At 34.5% G+C, this 20,521-nt stretch overlaps 1 protein-coding gene and 1 non-coding gene across 3 annotated transcripts; one reads left to right on the top strand and one right to left on the bottom strand.

The window, feature by feature from the left end:
- Positions 1–2,583: 2,583 nt before the first annotated feature.
- Positions 2,584–2,665, top strand: TRNAS-AGA (transfer RNA serine (anticodon AGA)). The gene has a single exon. It is a non-coding gene; the product is annotated as a tRNA-Ser (tRNA).
- A 2,319-nt stretch (positions 2,666–4,984) lies between these two features.
- LOC147400742 (sucrose nonfermenting 4-like protein) lies at positions 4,985–14,883 on the bottom strand. Of its 2 annotated transcripts, none has more exons than XM_086441734.1 (13): positions 14,138–14,883; positions 13,928–14,015; positions 10,215–10,400; positions 9,956–10,090; positions 9,791–9,850; positions 9,269–9,358; positions 8,236–8,373; positions 7,638–7,779; positions 7,375–7,548; positions 6,430–6,493; positions 6,211–6,280; positions 5,367–5,478; positions 4,985–5,246 (listed from the first exon to the last, which is right to left on the bottom strand). In XM_086441734.1, exons 1-13 carry the CDS (start codon positions 14,203–14,205, stop codon positions 5,185–5,187), a joined length of 1,389 nt encoding a protein of 462 aa, XP_086297860.1. In that variant the 5' UTR covers positions 14,206–14,883; the 3' UTR covers positions 4,985–5,184. The 2 variants fall into 2 exon arrangements, with proteins under 2 accessions (XP_086297860.1, XP_086297859.1); XM_086441733.1 differs by having other exon boundaries at positions 4,985–5,276; positions 14,138–14,881.
- Between the last annotated feature and the right edge of the window lie 5,638 nt (positions 14,884–20,521).

Below are 20,521 nucleotides of genomic sequence, written 5' to 3'. Positions count from 1 at the left end.
TTACACGTCGGGCGACAAATGCTCACATATTTTCTTCTATGTATTCTACAAATATAGTTTTGATATATTATAGATATGAATTATCAGGGCGGGCTGGTTGCTCGACCCTAAATACGAATCGATCCTAGCTCGGGTCAACCTGATCATAATTAAATTGGTCCAGTAACACTACTAATCAAACTCAATCCATGGAGCATTTAGCGGTATGGTTCTTCCATTGAACCAAATTTGGAGATCTTGCAGACTCGTGAATCAAAATATATTTGAGTCATGTTTAATTGAAGTGTATATGCAAAGATTTAAAATCTTGTTTCAATTTTTCAGTTAGTAGAAATTAAGATTGGGAAGGGCTCAAAGGAAATATTTTGAGACATTCCCAAAACATTCGTTGTTTTGGAACTAATTTTTCATTGTAATCTCAAATTGATAAACCGATTGAAATATTTTTGCCAAAACATTCCAAAATGGAAAGAGACTTTGAAGTATGTGTACATTTGCGTTCAATCAAACACAATGATAACTCTCTTATGTTTCAGATAGTTAGTTACTCCTGTCTCCTTTTGATGCAAGATATGTCACCCTCCTAGGAAAACAATCGATGATCTTCTTTGAAACATGAGTTGTTGGGTATCCATATTTACATTAATATACCTGAAAAATGTCCATTGGTAACTGATATTTTGTGTATTTGTTCCTGAATGAACATGTTAATATTTTCAGGGAATTAATTTAAATAACCGAAGTCCCTAAAATATGAAATACATTTGATAGAGGCACACAACCCGTGAGGTTTATTCATTCAATGAAGCTAATTATAGGAAGTTCTACTTCATAGTGCTTTTGATACAGAAAATGTCTTATCCAAACAAAAGAAGAAAAAAATTACAGCAAACACAACGATGTACTCGCAAATGGAAATAGAAATGTAGAAAAGAAATTGAGACAAACAGCAACACTGTGACACTGCACATGATCATGCGCACACTACATGGTGGGAATGACTAAGCCTATATGGCACAGACTCTTGGATGATGAGATGCAAATTAGGCTAAAAAAAAACATTGAAGAAGAAATCAGGAAGAAAGGCTTTGCCTTCCCTTTGCCCATATGACTTGCCTTATCCCCCTTACATCACATAGTTAGAGGGAATCTGCCTTGACGCATGAACAACAGTTTTTCTTCCTCTTCTTCCTCCACATCTTAGGTATGATCTCTAAGATACAACAAAGAAGTGAGGAGAATAGCAAGGCAAGTTCTCCTTTCTGACTATAGAACTATCTTATAGCCAAAGATGATGAAGTGCACTTCAACCCATTTAGAGTAAAAAAATCATACTGATCAATGGGAGAATAACATCTGGATGGTCCCAAGTTATCATTCCTCCTTAAGATTCATTCTTATCTCCCACTAAGACTAATATGTTCTTCTACTTTAGATAAATTAATCAAATATCCATCCCATCAAAGTTAAATTTCATGTAGAGAGAGAGAGAGAGTTGAGCCCATATGTATGAGAAGGAAAATAATGGATGAAGGGAAGAAAGGGTGGGAAGAAAGGATAAAAACTTGATGTGGGTGGCTTTTTTAAAGGAGTAAATGAAAGAAAGGATTAAATATAGGAAAGAGGAGATTAAAGTATATAAAATGCCAAAATTGAGAATTATAAAAAGAGAATATATAGGTAGATGTGCCTTTCTTTTTATAGTGTGGCAATAGCTTTACACCCCATATTTTGGTATTCAAATGGGTTTGATAATCTAAGTGTCTTTGAGGTTGTACATGTGGGAGATGTTAATATGCTAAATGGGGAAACACTGCACACATCAAGCTGAATGGACAAACACATAGCTTTTCCATATAATTGAGTAAAAAATCATAGTTTATCCTCATTTGGATAAGTTTACCACTCGGATACATTATATTAGATTGATTATTAAAAGGACGAAGAATGGATTTAGGTACGACGATGGTGCACCAAGATCTTGGTCTTAGTAGAGCTTAGACTTTGATATCATGACCAACAATAAGTTCATTAATGACTCTTGGATTATGAGTACGTTATTCCATTGGATATTGCCTTGATGTGAAAAATGTTCCCAACTCCAAAGTAACAAAAAAAATTTTGGACAAGATAAATCAACCCAAATACATTCTCTTAAATATTTAATCCAATGTATATGGTTTCTACATAGAAATCAATAAAATTATAAAAAAAATATAAGTTGTGGTGATGCTCATCCTATAAATATCATATTTAGGATTCTCCCTCTATGGTTCTGTGCACATTCGACGTCGGTTGAGTATTTTTTTTTATAGTCATTTTATCATTATTCTTTTCAAAAATGGAGTTAGAAGAAAACCTTCTCTTAAATAAATCTTGGTGTATTCTCCCATCCATCCAGAATTTCAAACTCATTAGTATAGAATTAGATTTTAAATAAAATTGCCTATTAATTTTTCAGACTAGGATGAAGAGATAAAGGAAAATTTCTTAATAATGGCACATTGGTCCAGTCAAAAAATCAATTCATGACAGATATTTTAATTAATACATTTATATAAGTAGCAGCTTAACAACAAACTAGTGGACGTGCCGGAGTGGTTATCGGGCATGACTAGAAATCATGTGGGCTCTGCCCGCGCAGGTTCGAATCCTGCCGTCCACGAATTTCCTTTTTTTTTTTTTTTACACTCATCGTGAGACCGGATAATATATAAGAAAGATAAAATATATGAAATAGTAATGAGAATTGTGCTATTCTTTATTGGTTTACATAGGAATTGGTGTGGCATTAATAAAATTTAATGTGGCCTCTCATATTTAATTTCAAGAATTATTTTCTTTGTTTTCTATTAAAAAACACATAGGGAAGAAAATTACAAATAAAGAGAGGAGAAAAATTAGCCTCACCTTGGATTCTAGGGTTATTATCTCAAAAGAGAGAGACAACTGAAAGATGAATCGAAAGTAACTTATTGGCTAAGATATCAACCAATGTTTCCAAAGGAAAGATAAATGAGAAAAAGTGCTAGGCAAGACAGGAAATTATTAAAGAGAACGTCAAATAATACAAGGAGAAAGACGAGGAAAAGGAAAGAACAACTCAATGAAATTTGCCATGCACCGATTTTAAAACTCATCCAGAGACTCAAATGATTGGGCTAGTCAAATTAGTTATATCTTCTTGAGATCTGAGTTGGATGCAATAAAATAATTGATTTTTAAATTTAAATATTTTTTATTGCTATTTAAAATAGATTCGCAATCTAGAACAGTATCTAGTTCCTATAGCAACATACAGTGTCTACGTGCACGATTTGTTTGTTTAGGAGTCAGATGTGTTTTAAACGCCAAATAAAAACATTCCACGTGGACACCGTTCCTATAAAATAGGAACGAGACACCATACTGTATCCTGATTCATATAGATTTTTGAGTGCATCAAATATCCCACTTTATAATAAGAAGAAGGGTTGGGTTCCGTAGACACATAAAGCTACAATATTTTTGTCTTATATGGTTAAAAAGATTCAGAATGGGCTGATTTTTTGTGAGGATGATCTCTGTGGTGAAGGGATCATCTTTGCAAAAAATCATTACATTCCAAAACTTCTAACCTCATCAAAAGTGATTTACAAAAATTGGACGGTCTAAAAATTTTCAACTTGTAAACATAGGGCTAGAAGTTTTTTAATGGGCTGATTTTTGGCAAGGATGATCTCCTCACCATAGAAATCATCCTCACAAAAAATCAGCCCATTCCAAACATTTTTGCCCATATAAGACAAAACACGTTGTAGCTTTATGAGTATACGGATCCTAATCCTAAGAAAAATTATAATTATCTAAATATAAATATAAGATTAGATAATTTGAAAGAATTGTCTGTAATGACCTCAAGAATGTGTACCTCATCGTATCTCAAGCGTCTATGGTTACTACTTCCTACACACTTCCACATCAGGAAAATGAGATATGGAGGTCACATTAGTATCATTCAATTTGAAATTAGTTTAATTGGGTCGACATCCCGTGTCGGAATTATTTGTGTGTGCCGAGTGTTGGGGGAAGTTGAACCTCACTACTGGCACGATTTCTAGTTCTAAGACTTGTTCTACCATTACTTTTCTGAGTAACTGTTAAATGAAATCAGTTCAAACAGAAGTAAAATAAAAACTTAAACTGGACAAATCTCAAAAACAAGGGGATTTTAAATTCTCGTGGACAATGCACTGAAAAAGAAGGCAGCTATATCGACTTAGTACTAAAATGACGTTTATATAGCTTAAAAGGGGAAGAAAACTTTGAATATTGAGCTGCAAAGCTATACCGACATGGGGACATACACACAGTGACACAGTTCACCAAATCATACCAAAAACATGAAAGCATCACATTGTGAAGCATACATTGCATACTAAACCCCATTTACTAGGAAAATATTGTTCAAAGAAAATTTAAAAGTTTCTCTTTCGAGTAATCCTTTTTTAGGTGAGAAATTGTAAGAGCAGCTCCAACGCATCTTCCAAAACAAACCTTATTTCACCTCAATTGCCGCAGTTTTGGAATGCAGAACCTGTCTCCAACGCAGGCATCTCCTCTTCCCATTTTGGAATTTCAAGTTTCATACTCCAAAAGGGAAGACAAGTGGAGCTTCCCCATTTTTTGGCTCCAAAAAATTTCTTCCCCCCTAACATTCCTTTTAGAAAATCATTTTGGATTCTAGGGTCTCCAACAAAATCACCATTCTCCATCTTCATTTTGGGTTGAATTATAGAATTTCCCCTTGAATATCCAAAATGGGATAGCCAGCCATCATAGACTTTCCCCTTGGAGTTGCTCTTAGCCTGGGATGTGATGCAGTGGTGACCCGTCTTCCAAGATTTCCTCAACCTCATGATTTGTATTTTTCTCCTTCATTCTTAAGGAACTTGAGAAGTGAGCGAGTGCGAGTGAGTGAGTGAGTATGTGTGAGAGAGAGAGATTCTACCTGATTTTTCGAGGGACTATAAAATCTGTCTGCATTTGTCACACTACAATGCATTCTTATACATAAAATGATATTTGAATTAATTGCTCTAGTAAGATTTATTATTTCATCTAATTGGAGAAGCTAGACAAAACTTGACTCTGTCAGAAAGAGAGAGAGAGAAGGGAAAGAAGGGGGGGATTTACATAAGTGTTTCAGCCAAAAAGAAAATTAAATATATCTCTCAATGTGATAATGCCCTCCACACGCTTGCTACCTGCTTCAATCACAATAAGACGCCGCACCGCTGATAGAGAGCACAAATATTGTTCATCCCAATATATTCAGAGAACATCGTGTAATATATTATATACATGTGAAGGTTTTTCAGGAGTACCTGGATCTGAGAGGCGTTCCATAACCTCATGCAGGGAATCGCAACGCAAACATGTCTGGCATCGTCTGTGGGCATAAACAGCATCATTTGCCTCGTAACCCAGTTGCAGTGCCTGAAATCATATACTTGGTTCATATTATTACCAGTTCAAGCTCCATTGCTAGATACAGAGTAAGGGGTATCGAGCAATGTCCTTTATAGTCTCACGAAGGAAAGAAAATTTATAAATGTTGTCAATGTCTTGTTTAAAAAGTAATATGTGATACAAATTGCGGGGCCTTAATTTCTTCTTAATACAATGTACACTAGACCTCCGCTATTCTACATTTCTTAATACATTCTACGCAAAACCTCTGCTGGTCTGCATAAATGCCAATTGTACATTAAAAAACAACAACAAAAAAAACTATTTTCCTTCCTCAGATATTCTCTATTTTCTAACGAAAAGTAGTATTCATCAAACAAAAAACAATGGACTCCTCTTGTAGGTTGATGATACCCCAGAATCAGTGCGACATCCCAGACCAACACAGATTAAAAAGAGAATTCTTTAATAAGATAATGTGGATTGGCACATCTTGATAACTTATTAATCACTTCTCAGATCAGTAAAGTAACCCTTTGATCATCAATAAACACTACCGAGCTCATATAATTTTACATTATAACAATACCACCTGATTACCCCCTTTATCCTCAGAAAGCTTAATTTTTCAGTGAAAAAGGGGCACCAATCAACAAGGGAATGTTCAGATGTTCAATGAATATCATTTTTCTTTTTCAATGGGTAAGCTGGAATCCCAACTTTAGTGACTATCATGATGTATCAATAGGGTGCACTTACTTGATGCAAGCTTGTTTGATCAAGCCGAACACGGGCATACACATTGCCTTTTGCCAACGTGGTTATATCACTGCACATAGAAAGGCCACAATTACACTTAGATTAGAAGTCCCTAGAGAAATAGTAAAGCTGAAAGCGAATTAAAGGACAGATAGATTTCAACATTACAACTTCCACTAACATATAAAGAATAAAATATGAGAATGTAACGTGGTTTACCTTCTAGAGTACACATCCAGAAGAGACCCATTATTGTCAACGATGGGTATGGAACTTACTTGAGCTGTAACATAAAGGCATAAAAAATAAAGTTCATATGTGTAAATACATACAAAATAACTTTTTTGCCACACGCACACACACTAAGTGAATGAGGATATTATGCAAGGGGTCTACAGTACCGGATTGACCAACTGACTTCAATCACAATAGAATAAAGTTCAAGCTTTAAACAATTTTTTTAAAGGGCTGCCAGACATCTAAACTGGTAAAACATGATTTGAAGTATTGGAACATAAGCTTTCAAATTATGAAGACCTTCATATTCTACAGCAGGTAAGATCAAATACTCATCCCTTTTGACCAGAACTTCCAAAAGAAAACAGTTTTAACTCTCCAATTTACAGTTATCCAAGATTTGTTAACAATCAGAAAGAGGTACACACTCAGACAATAACCCCCTAAGAAGCACAACACATTAAATAACTCTCATTAACTAGCAGTAAGCAGCCTATCCCTTTTCTTTTGATCAGTAAGCCAGAAATCACGAATAGATGGACACGAAAGATAAGAGTCATAAAGTAAAACTGGGATGCAACTAAACATAGTATAACTAGATAAAAAATAGTTCTCACAACTACCCACTTGTAAATATATACAAACCAAACACAACAGATCTACCTAATTTATCTATTTTTAGCAAATAAATAAAATCATCAAACCATTTTGTTTACGGAGACAGAATCAGCATAATTACGTTACTAATACGCTAACCTAGATTAGAATACTGTACAAGGAACTAGATACTTACAATTTAGAAGAATTGAAAAAATGAGCCAGAAATATAATCTCTAAACCCAAATAATATAATACAGTAAAAATATCTGAATCTACTGAACTTTATCGAATTGGCAGATGTCTCTGACAGAAAGTGTGTATGTGCACCTTCTATTAATAAAGAAAGAGCAGAACTAAAAGGGGCATTCGGCTGCAATAATGTTAGTTGGCATCCACTTGCTCTGCCAATTTCTGGTACCCAAGTACCTAAAGGAAGACTACCAATAGGTTGTTGAAAAAGAGGCAGACTTTCAGGTGAGTGTCTAAAATGCCTGCAAATATCTGAAAATTTCCAAGAAAAATTTACAATAAACAACACCACCATGGGTGATAAAGTAATTGAAAACAGAACCATCTTAAACAAAGCATACGTTTTAATATTCCGGAAAGGCATGTAAGATGTAATAATTGAGGACACGATTCATTCTGTGCCAAATGGATGATGGGAACAGTAGATATCTTATTTTGGAGAATCCTCAGAGCAACGTCTTTTAGAGACTCATGTGGACTAGCCTGCATATATCAAAAGACGAGAGTTAAACAAGAAAGACCTAAAGATCACCATCGACGTCATCAATGTCAAAGAACCATATCCCTTGGGATTGGCCACACATCCTGTTCCATCAATCACTCTATCTAGAACCGTAATTTCCATTAAATGCTTATATAAAGAAATTAAAAAAAATCCAGAGGAAAAACTCATGGAGAAAACATAAATGCATCCAAAACAAATCAAATAAGACATCTTATTTGCCACATAATTTTTTAACGAGCATTTCTAAGATAGAGAAAAAAATATGAAACCACTGCCACAATATTTTCTTTCTTGATAAACTAAAAAATGAATTTTCACTGCCTGGAATTCATTGATTTATGAACAATAACATAAACCAACATGACTATATGATATATAATGCAGGTCTCCCGAAAAAGAACACGGGAAAAACATATGTGAAATGGAACCCTTACTTGGATCAAAGGCTTTACAGGTGGTGGCTGCATAGGCCCATCGGATTCTCTGTTAAGATGAAATTTTCCTTCTTTCCAAGCAGAAATTGAATGCATTTCAAGCTCTTCATTAGTCAGCATTGCTCCATTCTTACAAAGCTGCACCAGAAATGAGATTATTCCAAAACATTCGCATTGCACAAAAAAAATATTCTATAACATAGAGAACAATAACATAATTCTAAAAGACAGATGAAATAAGAAATTTAAGCAAACAAATACTGGCTAGAATGTCCATCATGAACATGTATTGTAAAAGCGTTGTAGCGTACAATAAGTTTCGGACTTTTGGCATAAAGGTAGATGATTAGTTTAGGGTTTGAGAAAGTGTAAGGCGTTTCCTCAAGAACTGCATTAGGTGAAGGTCCTCTCCTGTTCTGAAGTCTTTCCAGTAGTCCAGATCTCTTTAGAATCGACTTGAGGGTGATAAAGTAAGATGAGACAGTGGATTGCCTAATTGATATATGGGAGGCTACTTGATACAGAACAACCTCGCATTATTACTGCCTGCATTTTTCAGGATCTCCCTATTTTCAAAAAGGTTATTTTCCTCCACTGATTGTGGACAAAGATGTGCTTAAAATAAAACATAGACAACTGAAGCCCGATCCCTTCCAACTTCCAAGGCTAGCCAACCTACACATTGGCTGGAAGTCTCAGAAATGTCACATTTTCCAATCACTGGTTGTAGCCCTCCATCATGTCCAGATAAGGACTACTAGCACCACAGACTCTTTAACCTAGGATTGTCTCTCCAGATTGCCAAAGAATATTTATATAAAAAAAACAACTCTACCCTTTTGTATTTTGAATAAACTGCAGTTAATTAATAAAGTGAGAAAAACCTAAGTATTTAAAAGTAAGTGATACACAATGAGCAAGCATTCTTTTTATTGATGCAAGTGTAATAACATAAATCATCACAAGTAATAACACAGAAGTTTGATAAATGACTAAGCATTAAGGCATGTAATAATGAAATTGCTATGAATACCTCTGTTAGGATTAGTATAAAGTCAGAAGCAGTCAGCATCCCAGAAAACTGACCCTTGCAGTCATCCCAAATAGGCATAGCTGAAAGGCCCTGCAAAAATAGGGGAAACTTGGTCTTAAAACAAATGTAAAGCCATTTTTTGCATAATCCCCATACATAAAACCTTCAAAGGAAAGTACCTAGAGATTAAACTTATGTGAACCTTACCAGCCAAAAGCATATAGAGCAACAAATAATAAATAGTACATTTATCTTGACACTCAAAAGAATATGTGTCGCCCATTTTACTGCACATTCAAATCACAGCCAATATGGTTTCCAAAAAGAAGTGATTTCTTGCTTTATAAGGGTAGGCTCATCCAGCACGTTAATACAATGAGGATCTTCCTAGTTTTATTGGTCATACAATTCAATCTTTACAGATTGCAAGTGCAACATAAAATGTTTCTTTTTTTCTAATCTTTACAATAATCATTTACAACCAAAGAGATAACTAGAAACCCAAGAACAAATCATTCTTACCTGCTCATACATTATATGGAATGCTTGTTTCACAGGCACCTTAACATCCAATGCAAAAACCTAAAAATGTATCCAAGTATATTAATCAACATAACAAGGAAACCCACCAATAGGATGATAAATTGTACAAAAAGGACTCACAAAGCAGTTGAAAAGTATGCGAACCTTGCCTGACTCAGGAAGCAACTCATACACCGTATATCTCGATAACAATGTTGAAAGGCGCCGACGGGAAATATTTATATCACCATCTGAAATCTGCAACACCGGCTCCCGAGGAATGCCACCTGACAATGAAGCCTGATTTGTATCACAGAAATAAACAACAGATGTGCAATTAAAATGCATGTATGAATGAGATGTCATATTAGGAAAGGGGGAAAAACTATAATTAAAGGAACAAAAAATTAGCTTCTAAACTAACCGGTCCCTGAAAGATGCCATTATCAACATCCATCCTTGATTTAGAACTGGAAGCCTCAGTACTTAAAATTGACGTGACAAGTTCTGGCTCCTTTATAAATATAATGTTATTCACTGTCCCACGCCCATCAGTAATGTATTGCTCCCGTTCATCAAGCCGCCATACACCATCAACCAAGAATTTATACTACAAAAGGAAGTTTATCACAAAAAGAAAATTAAGTAATGAACAAGAATAAAGGAACAACTAAACTCTACATGGAGACAATAAGTCAAAAAAACCTAGGGCTTAAAATGGGGTCGGGTTCGGGCCAGACATGAGTGTCTCCATATCCATATCCATATCCGAATTTTTTTATCCAAATCCGAATCTGACTCGGATCATACTAGCTAAAGACCATATCCGAACCATTTTACTTTCGTTAAAACCATATCCGGATTTGATCCGACCGAATTCATTGATTCAGGTCGGTCGGGCGGGCGGATAATGCCAACCAATTTAAGATTATTTCAAATAAAATTGCTACAATGGTGACTTGAACTCAAGACCTCTCCATTTTGAAGAGAAGCTTTAACCACTACACCCAACCGTTGTTAGTTGATGAAAGATGACTTAAAAAATATAGCAATACAAATTGCAAAATAATATATCATTCGAATCTTGGCGGATATAGGGATGGAACCGTATCCAACCCGAATCCGACTCGGGTCAATGGACATCAACCCATATCCGAACCATATTTTAATTCGGATATACTTGATGAAACTAAACCCACTAAACTCAGATTCGGATCACTCGGATTTCAGGTAAAAATCTGGACCATTTTAAGCCCTAACAAAACCATAGTTCTACATTGATCATTGAAGAATATGATTGATGACACTCAGGCTGAAAAACAATACAGTAATTTCCCAACTCAAGATTAGCCACAAGACAGTCATGGGTTGTTTCCATTTATACAAAATAAAATGCATGAACCATGAGAATTTGTGGTGGATGGGTGTGCATGGGATGGAATGAACATAAATTCTTAGCAAAAGATATCAAAAAAAATTCCTATATTCAAAAAGCCGTTCAGGTTGCACATTCTTCCTCAACAAGATAAGTACTACGGGGATGGAACCATGCAAGGTATAAAGCAAGCATGGTTGAAAGGAATTCACACGTATGCTCATTGATGATGGCAATTCCTCATTTTAAGATAATCAATTGTCCTTCATCAATAACAAAATTAGCTAGTCTCACACGGTAATCTTAGAGATTTTGGGCTTTCTATTCTTTTGGTCAAAGTTGAGTAAAGACTTTGAGGGAGTGTGCTTCCAAGATTTTGTCTTTAATTGGGAAACCGTTTGTAACATGTAGATTCCCGCTAGACTTGTGTTTTCTTTCTTTCTTCTTTTTTCCTTGTTGTTTTTTCTTGTTTTGTTGTTTGGGGGCTTTCTCAGCCCCCTCCTCTTCTTTTTTCTTCTTTAATAAAATTTATATTTATCAAAAACAAAAAAAATTAGCTAGCAATTACTTGTAACTTTCGCAAACGAGCATTAGAATGCATTTTCTTTTATTGAGATATAAATGAAGGGATGACTAAGGTAAACTCTGACCATGAGTTAATTGATAGAGGCACCACACAATTGATGGAACGAAACCAATGAATGAAAGGATAACAGTAAGATCCTTAACTATGTGATTACTTAAGATCCCATTATTGAGAGGGTGAATAGGAGATTAAGCCCATAGAAAGAGAAAAAAGAAAAAATATTAAGCCCATGGAAGACGAGATATTTGTCTAAAAAGGGCAAGATAATGTTGCTAAAGAGTACTCTTGACAAGCATTCCGGTCTACTTCATTTCCCTATTTTCATCCTAAAAGTGTGAAAGCTACAATGTTTTGGGGGTGAAAAATCCCTAAAAAAATCTCATTCTTTATTTCATTAGTAGTACATAATAGGATTCTAATGATGGATTAATTCATTCATCGCAGATTCATTATTTTGAGTTATTTTTCACTTTCCCAAGCAAATGGGGAGTCTGCAGACCATATCTTCAGTCAATGAAGTTGGTTGGTGTTTTCCTAATTTGATGTGTTTCTTTTCTTTCGGGTTGGTTTTTTATAGCCTCAAAAAGGATTTTCCAAGTGTAGTCCAATTTTCCATTTGCTAAAAATGTGGAAAGAGAGGAATGGTAATATATTTGAGGGTCATGAGCATTCGCTTCAAGAGATAATCGTTTCAATTATCAGTTTGTTCAGGGGCGGAGCCAAGATTTTGCCCACGTGGGGGCACCTAAGAGTGGAAAATTTTATGTGGGGGCAATAGAGGCGGATTTCTATATCCATCGTTGTTATCTATCACAATAGCTCAAAAATCATTATAGATTTTGAAATTCTTGTGGGGGCAAGTGCCCCCACTGCAAATCCACCCGAGGTTATTTTTTTGGTGTAAAATCTTCAAAGAGTTTAATATGTTATACATATATGGACTGGCGATGCGTAAGGTTAGTTTGTGGTCTTTGTTTGTGATTGGATTTGTTATGTCGTAGTCTTTATAATTGGCTGGTCATCTCAAGCTCCGCCTAACGCAATTTTACTGATCAAAAAAGATATGTGATTCCCAAGAACTGAGAGAAAAAAGACATACTTGTCTTGGAGGTAATAAATGAAAGTAGTATTAGAATACTACATTGAATTCATAATGACATGGAAATCTCTATAACAAAGATGGTGGTACTTGTAAGAAGAAAAAAAATGTATTGAAGGAATGACGTCAAATGGTGAATGTATGGTTCAAGAAAAAAGAGTATGGATAAGAGGTATTCAATGCAATCAAAGCTTCACCTAGGAAACACCTAGTCTACTGTTTAGCTTAGTTGGTACTTTGTGCAAGTATGGGATTATGCTAACTCATTTTTCTCTTTCCTCTTTTTTAAATCAATCTAAGATTAATCATTATCATAGGATAAACACCAATTGCAAGGCATGAGACAACCCAAAAAGCATTTGGTCATGATCAAATTACTTGGGTTTGAGTATTTATCTGTAATAGTAAAAACTGAATTTTTTGCAATGGATATCTAAAAGTGTCTTAGCCAAGAGGAAGAGCCATTTTTCACCATTCAAATATTATTCTCAATCAAAGCGAAGAACGTCTTCATATCGTTTTCTTATTACCACCATCTATGCCATTTTTAACCTTTAATGTATTTTTAATAGAATTTTTCAATTTACACCAAAGCATCTCTTACTGATGTTGCCACATGTTTTTATTTAAGTGTTTTCCAATGCGTGTGGGAGATACACCTTGAGGTGCACCTCAAAGCAACGCTCACCAAAAATGCTTCAAGTTGCGAGAGAGAAAAGTTAAACAAAAACCAAGGTATAGGCTTTAAACCAAAAGGTGTTTGCCTCAAATGCGAGACATGAACACATCTTTTGGCCAAGTCATATGCCTCAACTATTTTTCTATTTTTTTAACAATACATTAACACTCTATATTTTTCTATTTATTATTTTTTTTTTTTTTAATTTTCATGCACATGAGGCTTACACATCAAGCTATTTTGGCCGGTCAAGTATCTTGCCTCCCACTTCAATGTCTATAATCATGGCTTCATCATACATGCCCCAACCAACCCATTTGACTTTTATTAACAAATTTGAAATTCTTTGCTCAATAACAATTGGCCGAATAAAATTAAAAATTAGATAAAATCCGCACCTGATGATAACCTGGCGCAAGATTGCAAATTCTTTGGAAAACCATAGGCGATCCCTCGGAAGGAGTCATTTGCAAGTGGTCGGTCCACCTAATCAAAGATTTCAAAATTACATATAAATTAAGACAAAATAAGAGAGCATAAGTGAATTAAAATACATCATGAAAGATAATTTAGAAAAAAGAGGAATGAAAGAAAATAAACAAAACTACCCTGTAAACGAGCCGCTGAGGAAGACCTGGCGACCACCGTACGGCCATGCAAACCTTGTTGGAACCATGGCTTTGATGACAGACAGATATCCTATAATTCAAGTCTAAATAGTTTAACCTCTCGTTTTCCAACTAAATTTCATGGACAAAATAAAAATCTCTGCCCCTTCGTTTAACCAGCAGAGAATCGAAAAGGTTGATTGCCCAAAGACGAAACCCTAGAGGACTCCTCCGTAGCCAAAAACACCAAAATTACCAAAAACACCAAAATTATCCCTCCTGAAACCCTAATTTCTTGAAATTCATAGAGAATGAACTTTCGAGAAAATCAGAATCAGATCGAAACCCTAACCGCAAAAGAAACAAAAATTATAATAGAGAAATGACTGAGATTTCAATGATCGGTTGCAGTTGGCGATTATTACAGCAATCTGAGGCGATTCTCTAATCAAACCCAAGAGATTCGCTACTATTTCTCCAAAATTGAACGAAAAGGGAGCCAAAAATAACTTTCGTAGTCTCAGAAAGAGATTCTCTCTTTTTTTTCCTTTTTTTTTTTTGGTTTTCGTTCTCTCACACTAGACCGTTAGCTGGCGCGGGCGCCGGCGCACGTTAGAACCCTATCGACGACCCGGAAAATCCAGCACTACGGTTGCCTTAGAATAAAGTTAAATGTGGTTGCGCTAAACGACACCGGGGGCGGAGCAAACGATCTCTCACACACTCTCTCCTCTCTCAGTAAAATTGATTCTACCGATATGGGACCCACTACGCTATGGTACCACCTATAGATTCTTATATAGCGTGCTTTCCAAGGATCAAAATCGGATCTTGTTGATAAGACCCACAATACGGTGATGGTGGGCCCATCTATGTTGATTCGATGCTTGATGGTGGACCGTTGTTTCAGTACACTCGAAAAAGACGATAGATTCCTTCCACGTATGAGTGGCTAGTGGTGGACATGACCGCACATCACGATCGAGAATACAATGGGCGTGATTTACGGGGGTAAGAATATGGAAATCAATATATTATTATAATTTATAAATTAAAATCTGTATTAAACTTAGTTAGCTATACACTGTGCCCATAACAAATTCTTATTTACCCTTTGACTATATTGCACGTGTATATCACGTGTGAATGGCTTTAAAGCACTTTTGCAATGTGATAATTCTGATTCAACCCCAATAGTAAATAGAAAAGTCGTGTTGGGGTGACACAAAGGTGACAAAATGATGTGGTGTCGTGCTTATTATCCTAGATGTTTTTCTACAACATATGAGTAAAAAGCATTTATGGTTATATACACACCATCACATCATTTTTGTCACTTTTGTGTTTCCCTTTGTGTTATTTCAATATTTTTCTTAAAAAGAATAATGTTGAAGTGACCTGAGGCTCGAATCTCATATCACACTCTTTGTCGTGAAAGTGAATATAAATCATAAATACTTTTTCACTTGTGTTTCGATGAAAATATTTATGGTTCATATCCACTTTCACATTAAGAAATGTGATATGAGCTTCCAGCCTAAAGTCACTCCACCATGATTCTAGTAATAATTGTACTTACTTCAAGGTTAAGATTAATATTGGACTAATAATTATTTTTTATTTTTTCCCTCTCTTCAAATAATTTGCATCATTTGGGTTTCTTGTGTCCGGTCCAAATAATTTGAATACTTATTCTCTATTACTAGTATGTTGTTTTTCAATTAGAAAATAATCGAATAAAAATGTATTTGGAGACAAGTTTCAATTTAGCAAATTAAACTCATAAATATGTGAGTTGAATTCATTATATCATGGAATCGTATTGTTGGATCTTTGTTGGGGTTAAGAAATCTATAAACACTATTTCAGATGCACCTTATTCTAATTTATACTAATTTCTCGAAAGATTTTTTCTTCTTCTTCATTACTTTTTTAATGTATTGGTGGCAAGTTTATGACTTTGAACGTGCCCTTTAGAGATACTTGTTTTGCCACACACACACGCACACACAACATGAGAAAATAAATCAATGAAAAAGGTGACATCACCTATAGAGATAGAGAGAGAGAATCACAAGGTGTAATTCCATCTCCACAAAATTCAAAAATGTTTAGAAGAAAATTAAAAAACAATAGTCCGACACATATTTCTAAAGTTTAACATGTTGTGATCCTCAATAGTTACATGGAATTGTTTTCAAAAAATATAATCTAATCAACAAATCAACCACATATCCTCGAGATGATACTATTGTTTTAATTGTCCATCTTCCTAAAGCAAATATTAATACTAATGTTCAACAATAATTGTATAAAAAAAAAAAGTTATTCTGATTATACAAGTGAATTGTCAATGGAGAACATTTTTTTTTTTGGTAGAGGATCTTGAAATCCATCCCACTATGTGCCAAAAAGATACATTGTTTATCAACAGCAAGCATATTCTTTTCGCCCATTTTCTGTAAAAGAGATGTTGCTACGTGTTCCTGAGTTGGAATAAAATGGAGTCTATCTCACAAATGGTGGGGTCTCTTTGGTTTTAAAAAAAAAGATTTATTAGATGATTTAGCAGTTTAATAACTTTTTTTTTTTTCTCTATATTCACACTCACAGTAAAAAAATATGTTATAATTGCATTGGTTGAAAGATTAATATTAATAGATTGAAAGGGTAGGTGGGATCTTAAGTTAATTGAAGATCCCTAGTCAGCTAACCAAAAGATAACCTCGATGAAAGGAAACTATTATTTATTGTGACGGTTAAACCTATGGTTAACTGAATACTTGTCTGGGTTACCCGAAATAGCTATTGGGTAGAAAATTATATACATCCATGTATTTAAGTTCATTTTGGTTGATCAAATCTTGATAGAGCTTCACCATCTAAACTAGGACTTAGATGGGTTGTGTTTGGATTGGATTTGAGTATTTCCATACCCAGATCTGTATTTGAATCTGACTCGGATCTTATTACTTAAAATCATATTCGAACCATTTTGTTCTTACTAGACTCGTATATAGATCTGACACAACTAAATTATTTGAGTATGGTCTATCAGGTTAGATAATTTCAACCCATTCAATATTTTTTGCTCTATATTTTATTGCTATAATATTATATTTTATCATTATAATTCTTTTATTTGATTTTCATAATTTAAGATAAAAAGGTCAAGTCAAAATATTTTGAGGAACATATATAAATTATAGATTTTATCCAGAACACAGAACAAAAGTATCCCATCCATCTGGGTTCATCCAGATCCCATTGAAGAAAGAGATCATTGAACCTATTTAGCCATAACATAGGGTTGGAAATCGTAAGAATGGAAAAGTCCTCCAACAAACTTTTTTAATCTTTTTCCGACTCAATCAATTCCATCAATAAATTAAAAATGTAATTCTAATTTTTTAGTTATTTAGAATTACTAATTCTATAGGTTCAATAACAATTTGATTGAGCTTTTCTTTGATATAATTGGTGTGCTTAGTGTGCAATTCATTGGTTTGTTATTTAATTTAGGGTTAGGATGAAAAAAAACAATGGACCAACCCATATTCATAAGAATTCATGTTATATTAAAATAGTATGTAAAAGATATTTTGCATATATATATATAGATATATATATATGTCCGACTCGAGCCAAGGGGCATCAACCCATATTCGACCCATTTTTTTAATTCAGATATATTCCAATTAACCAAACCTACTAAATTCAAACTTGAATCACTCGGATTTCAGATAAAATCCGACCCATTTTATACCCTAAAATAAATCCTTTCTCATCTTAGGAATATCTTAGATCAGCATTCTCATTAGAGAAATCTAAAAAGATAAATACATTAAATTAGACAAATTAAGTATGAGCTTTGAGTGCCGTTTGAAGTGGATGTAGGCAGGAACAAGGTTGAATAAAATAACAAATTGTGATTGACATAATTCAAAAATAACTAAAAATTGAATGAGACTATTTAAATAAACAATATACTTTTTGGGCAAAGCTTAACACTAAAGAGTAAAGACTATGCATTTACCAAATGGGATTCTTTGAATTCAGTGTTAGATTTGAAGGTAATCAACACTTTTCCCGACAAGTTAACAAACAAAATTGTAAGTGCTTATTTTAACACTATGAACTTTCAATGGTTAAAATCTTTCAATGCTTATGGGTGGCGTTCGACAACTAACAATAGGGAGTCAACATTGTCTATATGACTTAAAAGATTCGATTGAGCTGATTTTTTTTGTGAGGATGATCTCTGTGGTGAGGAGATCAACCTAACAAAAAATCAGCCCAATTTGAAACTTACAAGTCCATCAAAAGTGATTTACAATTTTTCGATAAAGGATTGATGGTCCACAATTTTTAAACCATTTTTACGTGGTTATAAATTCAGATTGGGTTGCTTTTTTGTGAGGATGATCTTCTCACCATAGAGATTGTCCTCACAAAAAATCAGTTCAATCCGAAACTTTTAAGTTATATAGGATAAGCGTGTTGCCTCCTTATCGTTGGTTGTCAAACATCTCTCTCTCTCTCTCTCTCTCTCTCTCTCTCTCTATCTATATATATATATATATATATATATATATATATACCAAATACTGTGCCAAACATTTGTTAATATATGAGTATGAGTTAGAAATTTCGGAATGGGTTGATTTTTTGTGAGGATGAAAATTTGAGATGTTAAGTGTAATTCAAGTTATATTTTTTTTACAAGTCTAAAACCCATGGTTTTAGTGGGTGTCTTCTATTAAAGATGTTAGATTGGACGGTCACGATTGCACCAGCAATACCAACACTAACAGAATAGATACCAAATCAGCCACCTCATTAAATCTATGATGTATGAGATAGACACAAATATTGAGCTATCCAACCACTTGTTTCTATGTATATTTTCAGTTTTTTGTTTTTATGTTTTTATGTTTTCTGCACTCAATGAATCAATTACACATCTGTAAATCTATAAATAAGATTGAAATCTATTATTCACTTCATCGAAAGCTAGGGTTGAATGTTCTCAAAGGGAACTATCAAGTCTAATGGTGAACTTGATAGATTAAAGGCTCTGTTGATAATGAAAGCTTATAACCAAAGAGAGGGAATTGATTTTCTAGAAACTTTTAGTCCAGTTATTAAGCCTAGTAGCATTCGTATGTGCTCAGGGTGCCACTATGAAAGGAAGGGTGGTCAATTTGACAAGTAGATGTAATAATGTTTTTCACCATAGATATCTTCGTGAATCTGTATACATGGACTAGCCTCCAAGCTTTGTAGACCCCTCCAAACCAAGTCATGTATGTAAACTCCAACATGCAATTTATGATTTGAAGCAAGCCCCAAGAGCATGGTTTGAGTGTTTCAGTGTCTTTCTTCTCGGTTTTGGATTTTTCTACAGATGGGTTGATTCTTCTCTTGTTGTTCGCCAACATTTTGATGAGATATTCTTCTTCTTCTTCTATACGCATATGATATTGTCCTAGCTGGGGACAATCCTTCTCTTCTAGATTTTTGTTGTTACCCCTCTAGGCAAGGAATTTTCTATGAAAGATCTTGGTACACTCCTTTTTTTTTCTTGGGTATTGAGGTTCATCAGGCTAATGATGATCTTTATCACAGAGTAAATATGCTCGTGATTTGCTCACTCGAATGAAGTCTTACAAACCAATCTCTACACCTATGACTGTCAAATCTATAATTACTTCCAACTATAATCGATATCCAGATCCTACACATTATTGTAGCATTGTTGGGGCCCTACAGTATCTCACGATGGCTCGGCCCTATTTATCATATGCAGTTAATACCATTTGTCAACACATGCATCGACCTACCATGGGTCACTTTTAGATGGTCAAATGTATTTTACGTTGCATCAGTGGCACAATTAATCTTGTTCTTCGTATTCTTGGTCATAGTATATATGTTGAACCTTTATACCTTTTCTGATGTCGACTAGGCTGGTTGTCATACCACACGTAGATCTACTACTAGATTTTGTACCTTCCTTGGGTCTAAGTGTCTTTCCTGGAGTGCTAAGAAACAATCAACTATTGCATGATCAAGTGTTGAAGTAAAATACCATGCAGTGACATATACCACAGTTGAACTTACTTGACTGTCTTTCATTCTTCGCGACATTGGACTTATCCAATCTACACCAGCAATATCTTTTTTGTGACAATATCAGTGCTCGATACATGACTTTCAATCAAATTTTACATGCTCGGATGAAGCATATTGAGATCAATTATCATTTTGTTTGCAAGAAGGTGGCTATTGGTTATCTCATCACACGTTTTCTCTTCTCTAAACATCAATTGGTGGACATTTTTACAAAATCTTTACCTCAGAATCTCTATACTAGTTTGCGGA

The sequence above is a fragment of the Akebia trifoliata genome, chromosome 5 (genome assembly GCF_017979445.1).
Source record: "Akebia trifoliata isolate Shusen 1 chromosome 5, ASM1797944v1, whole genome shotgun sequence".
NCBI classification, from domain to species: domain Eukaryota; kingdom Viridiplantae; phylum Streptophyta; class Magnoliopsida; order Ranunculales; family Lardizabalaceae; genus Akebia; species Akebia trifoliata.
This window is presented reverse-complemented; position numbering and strand designations above follow the sequence as displayed.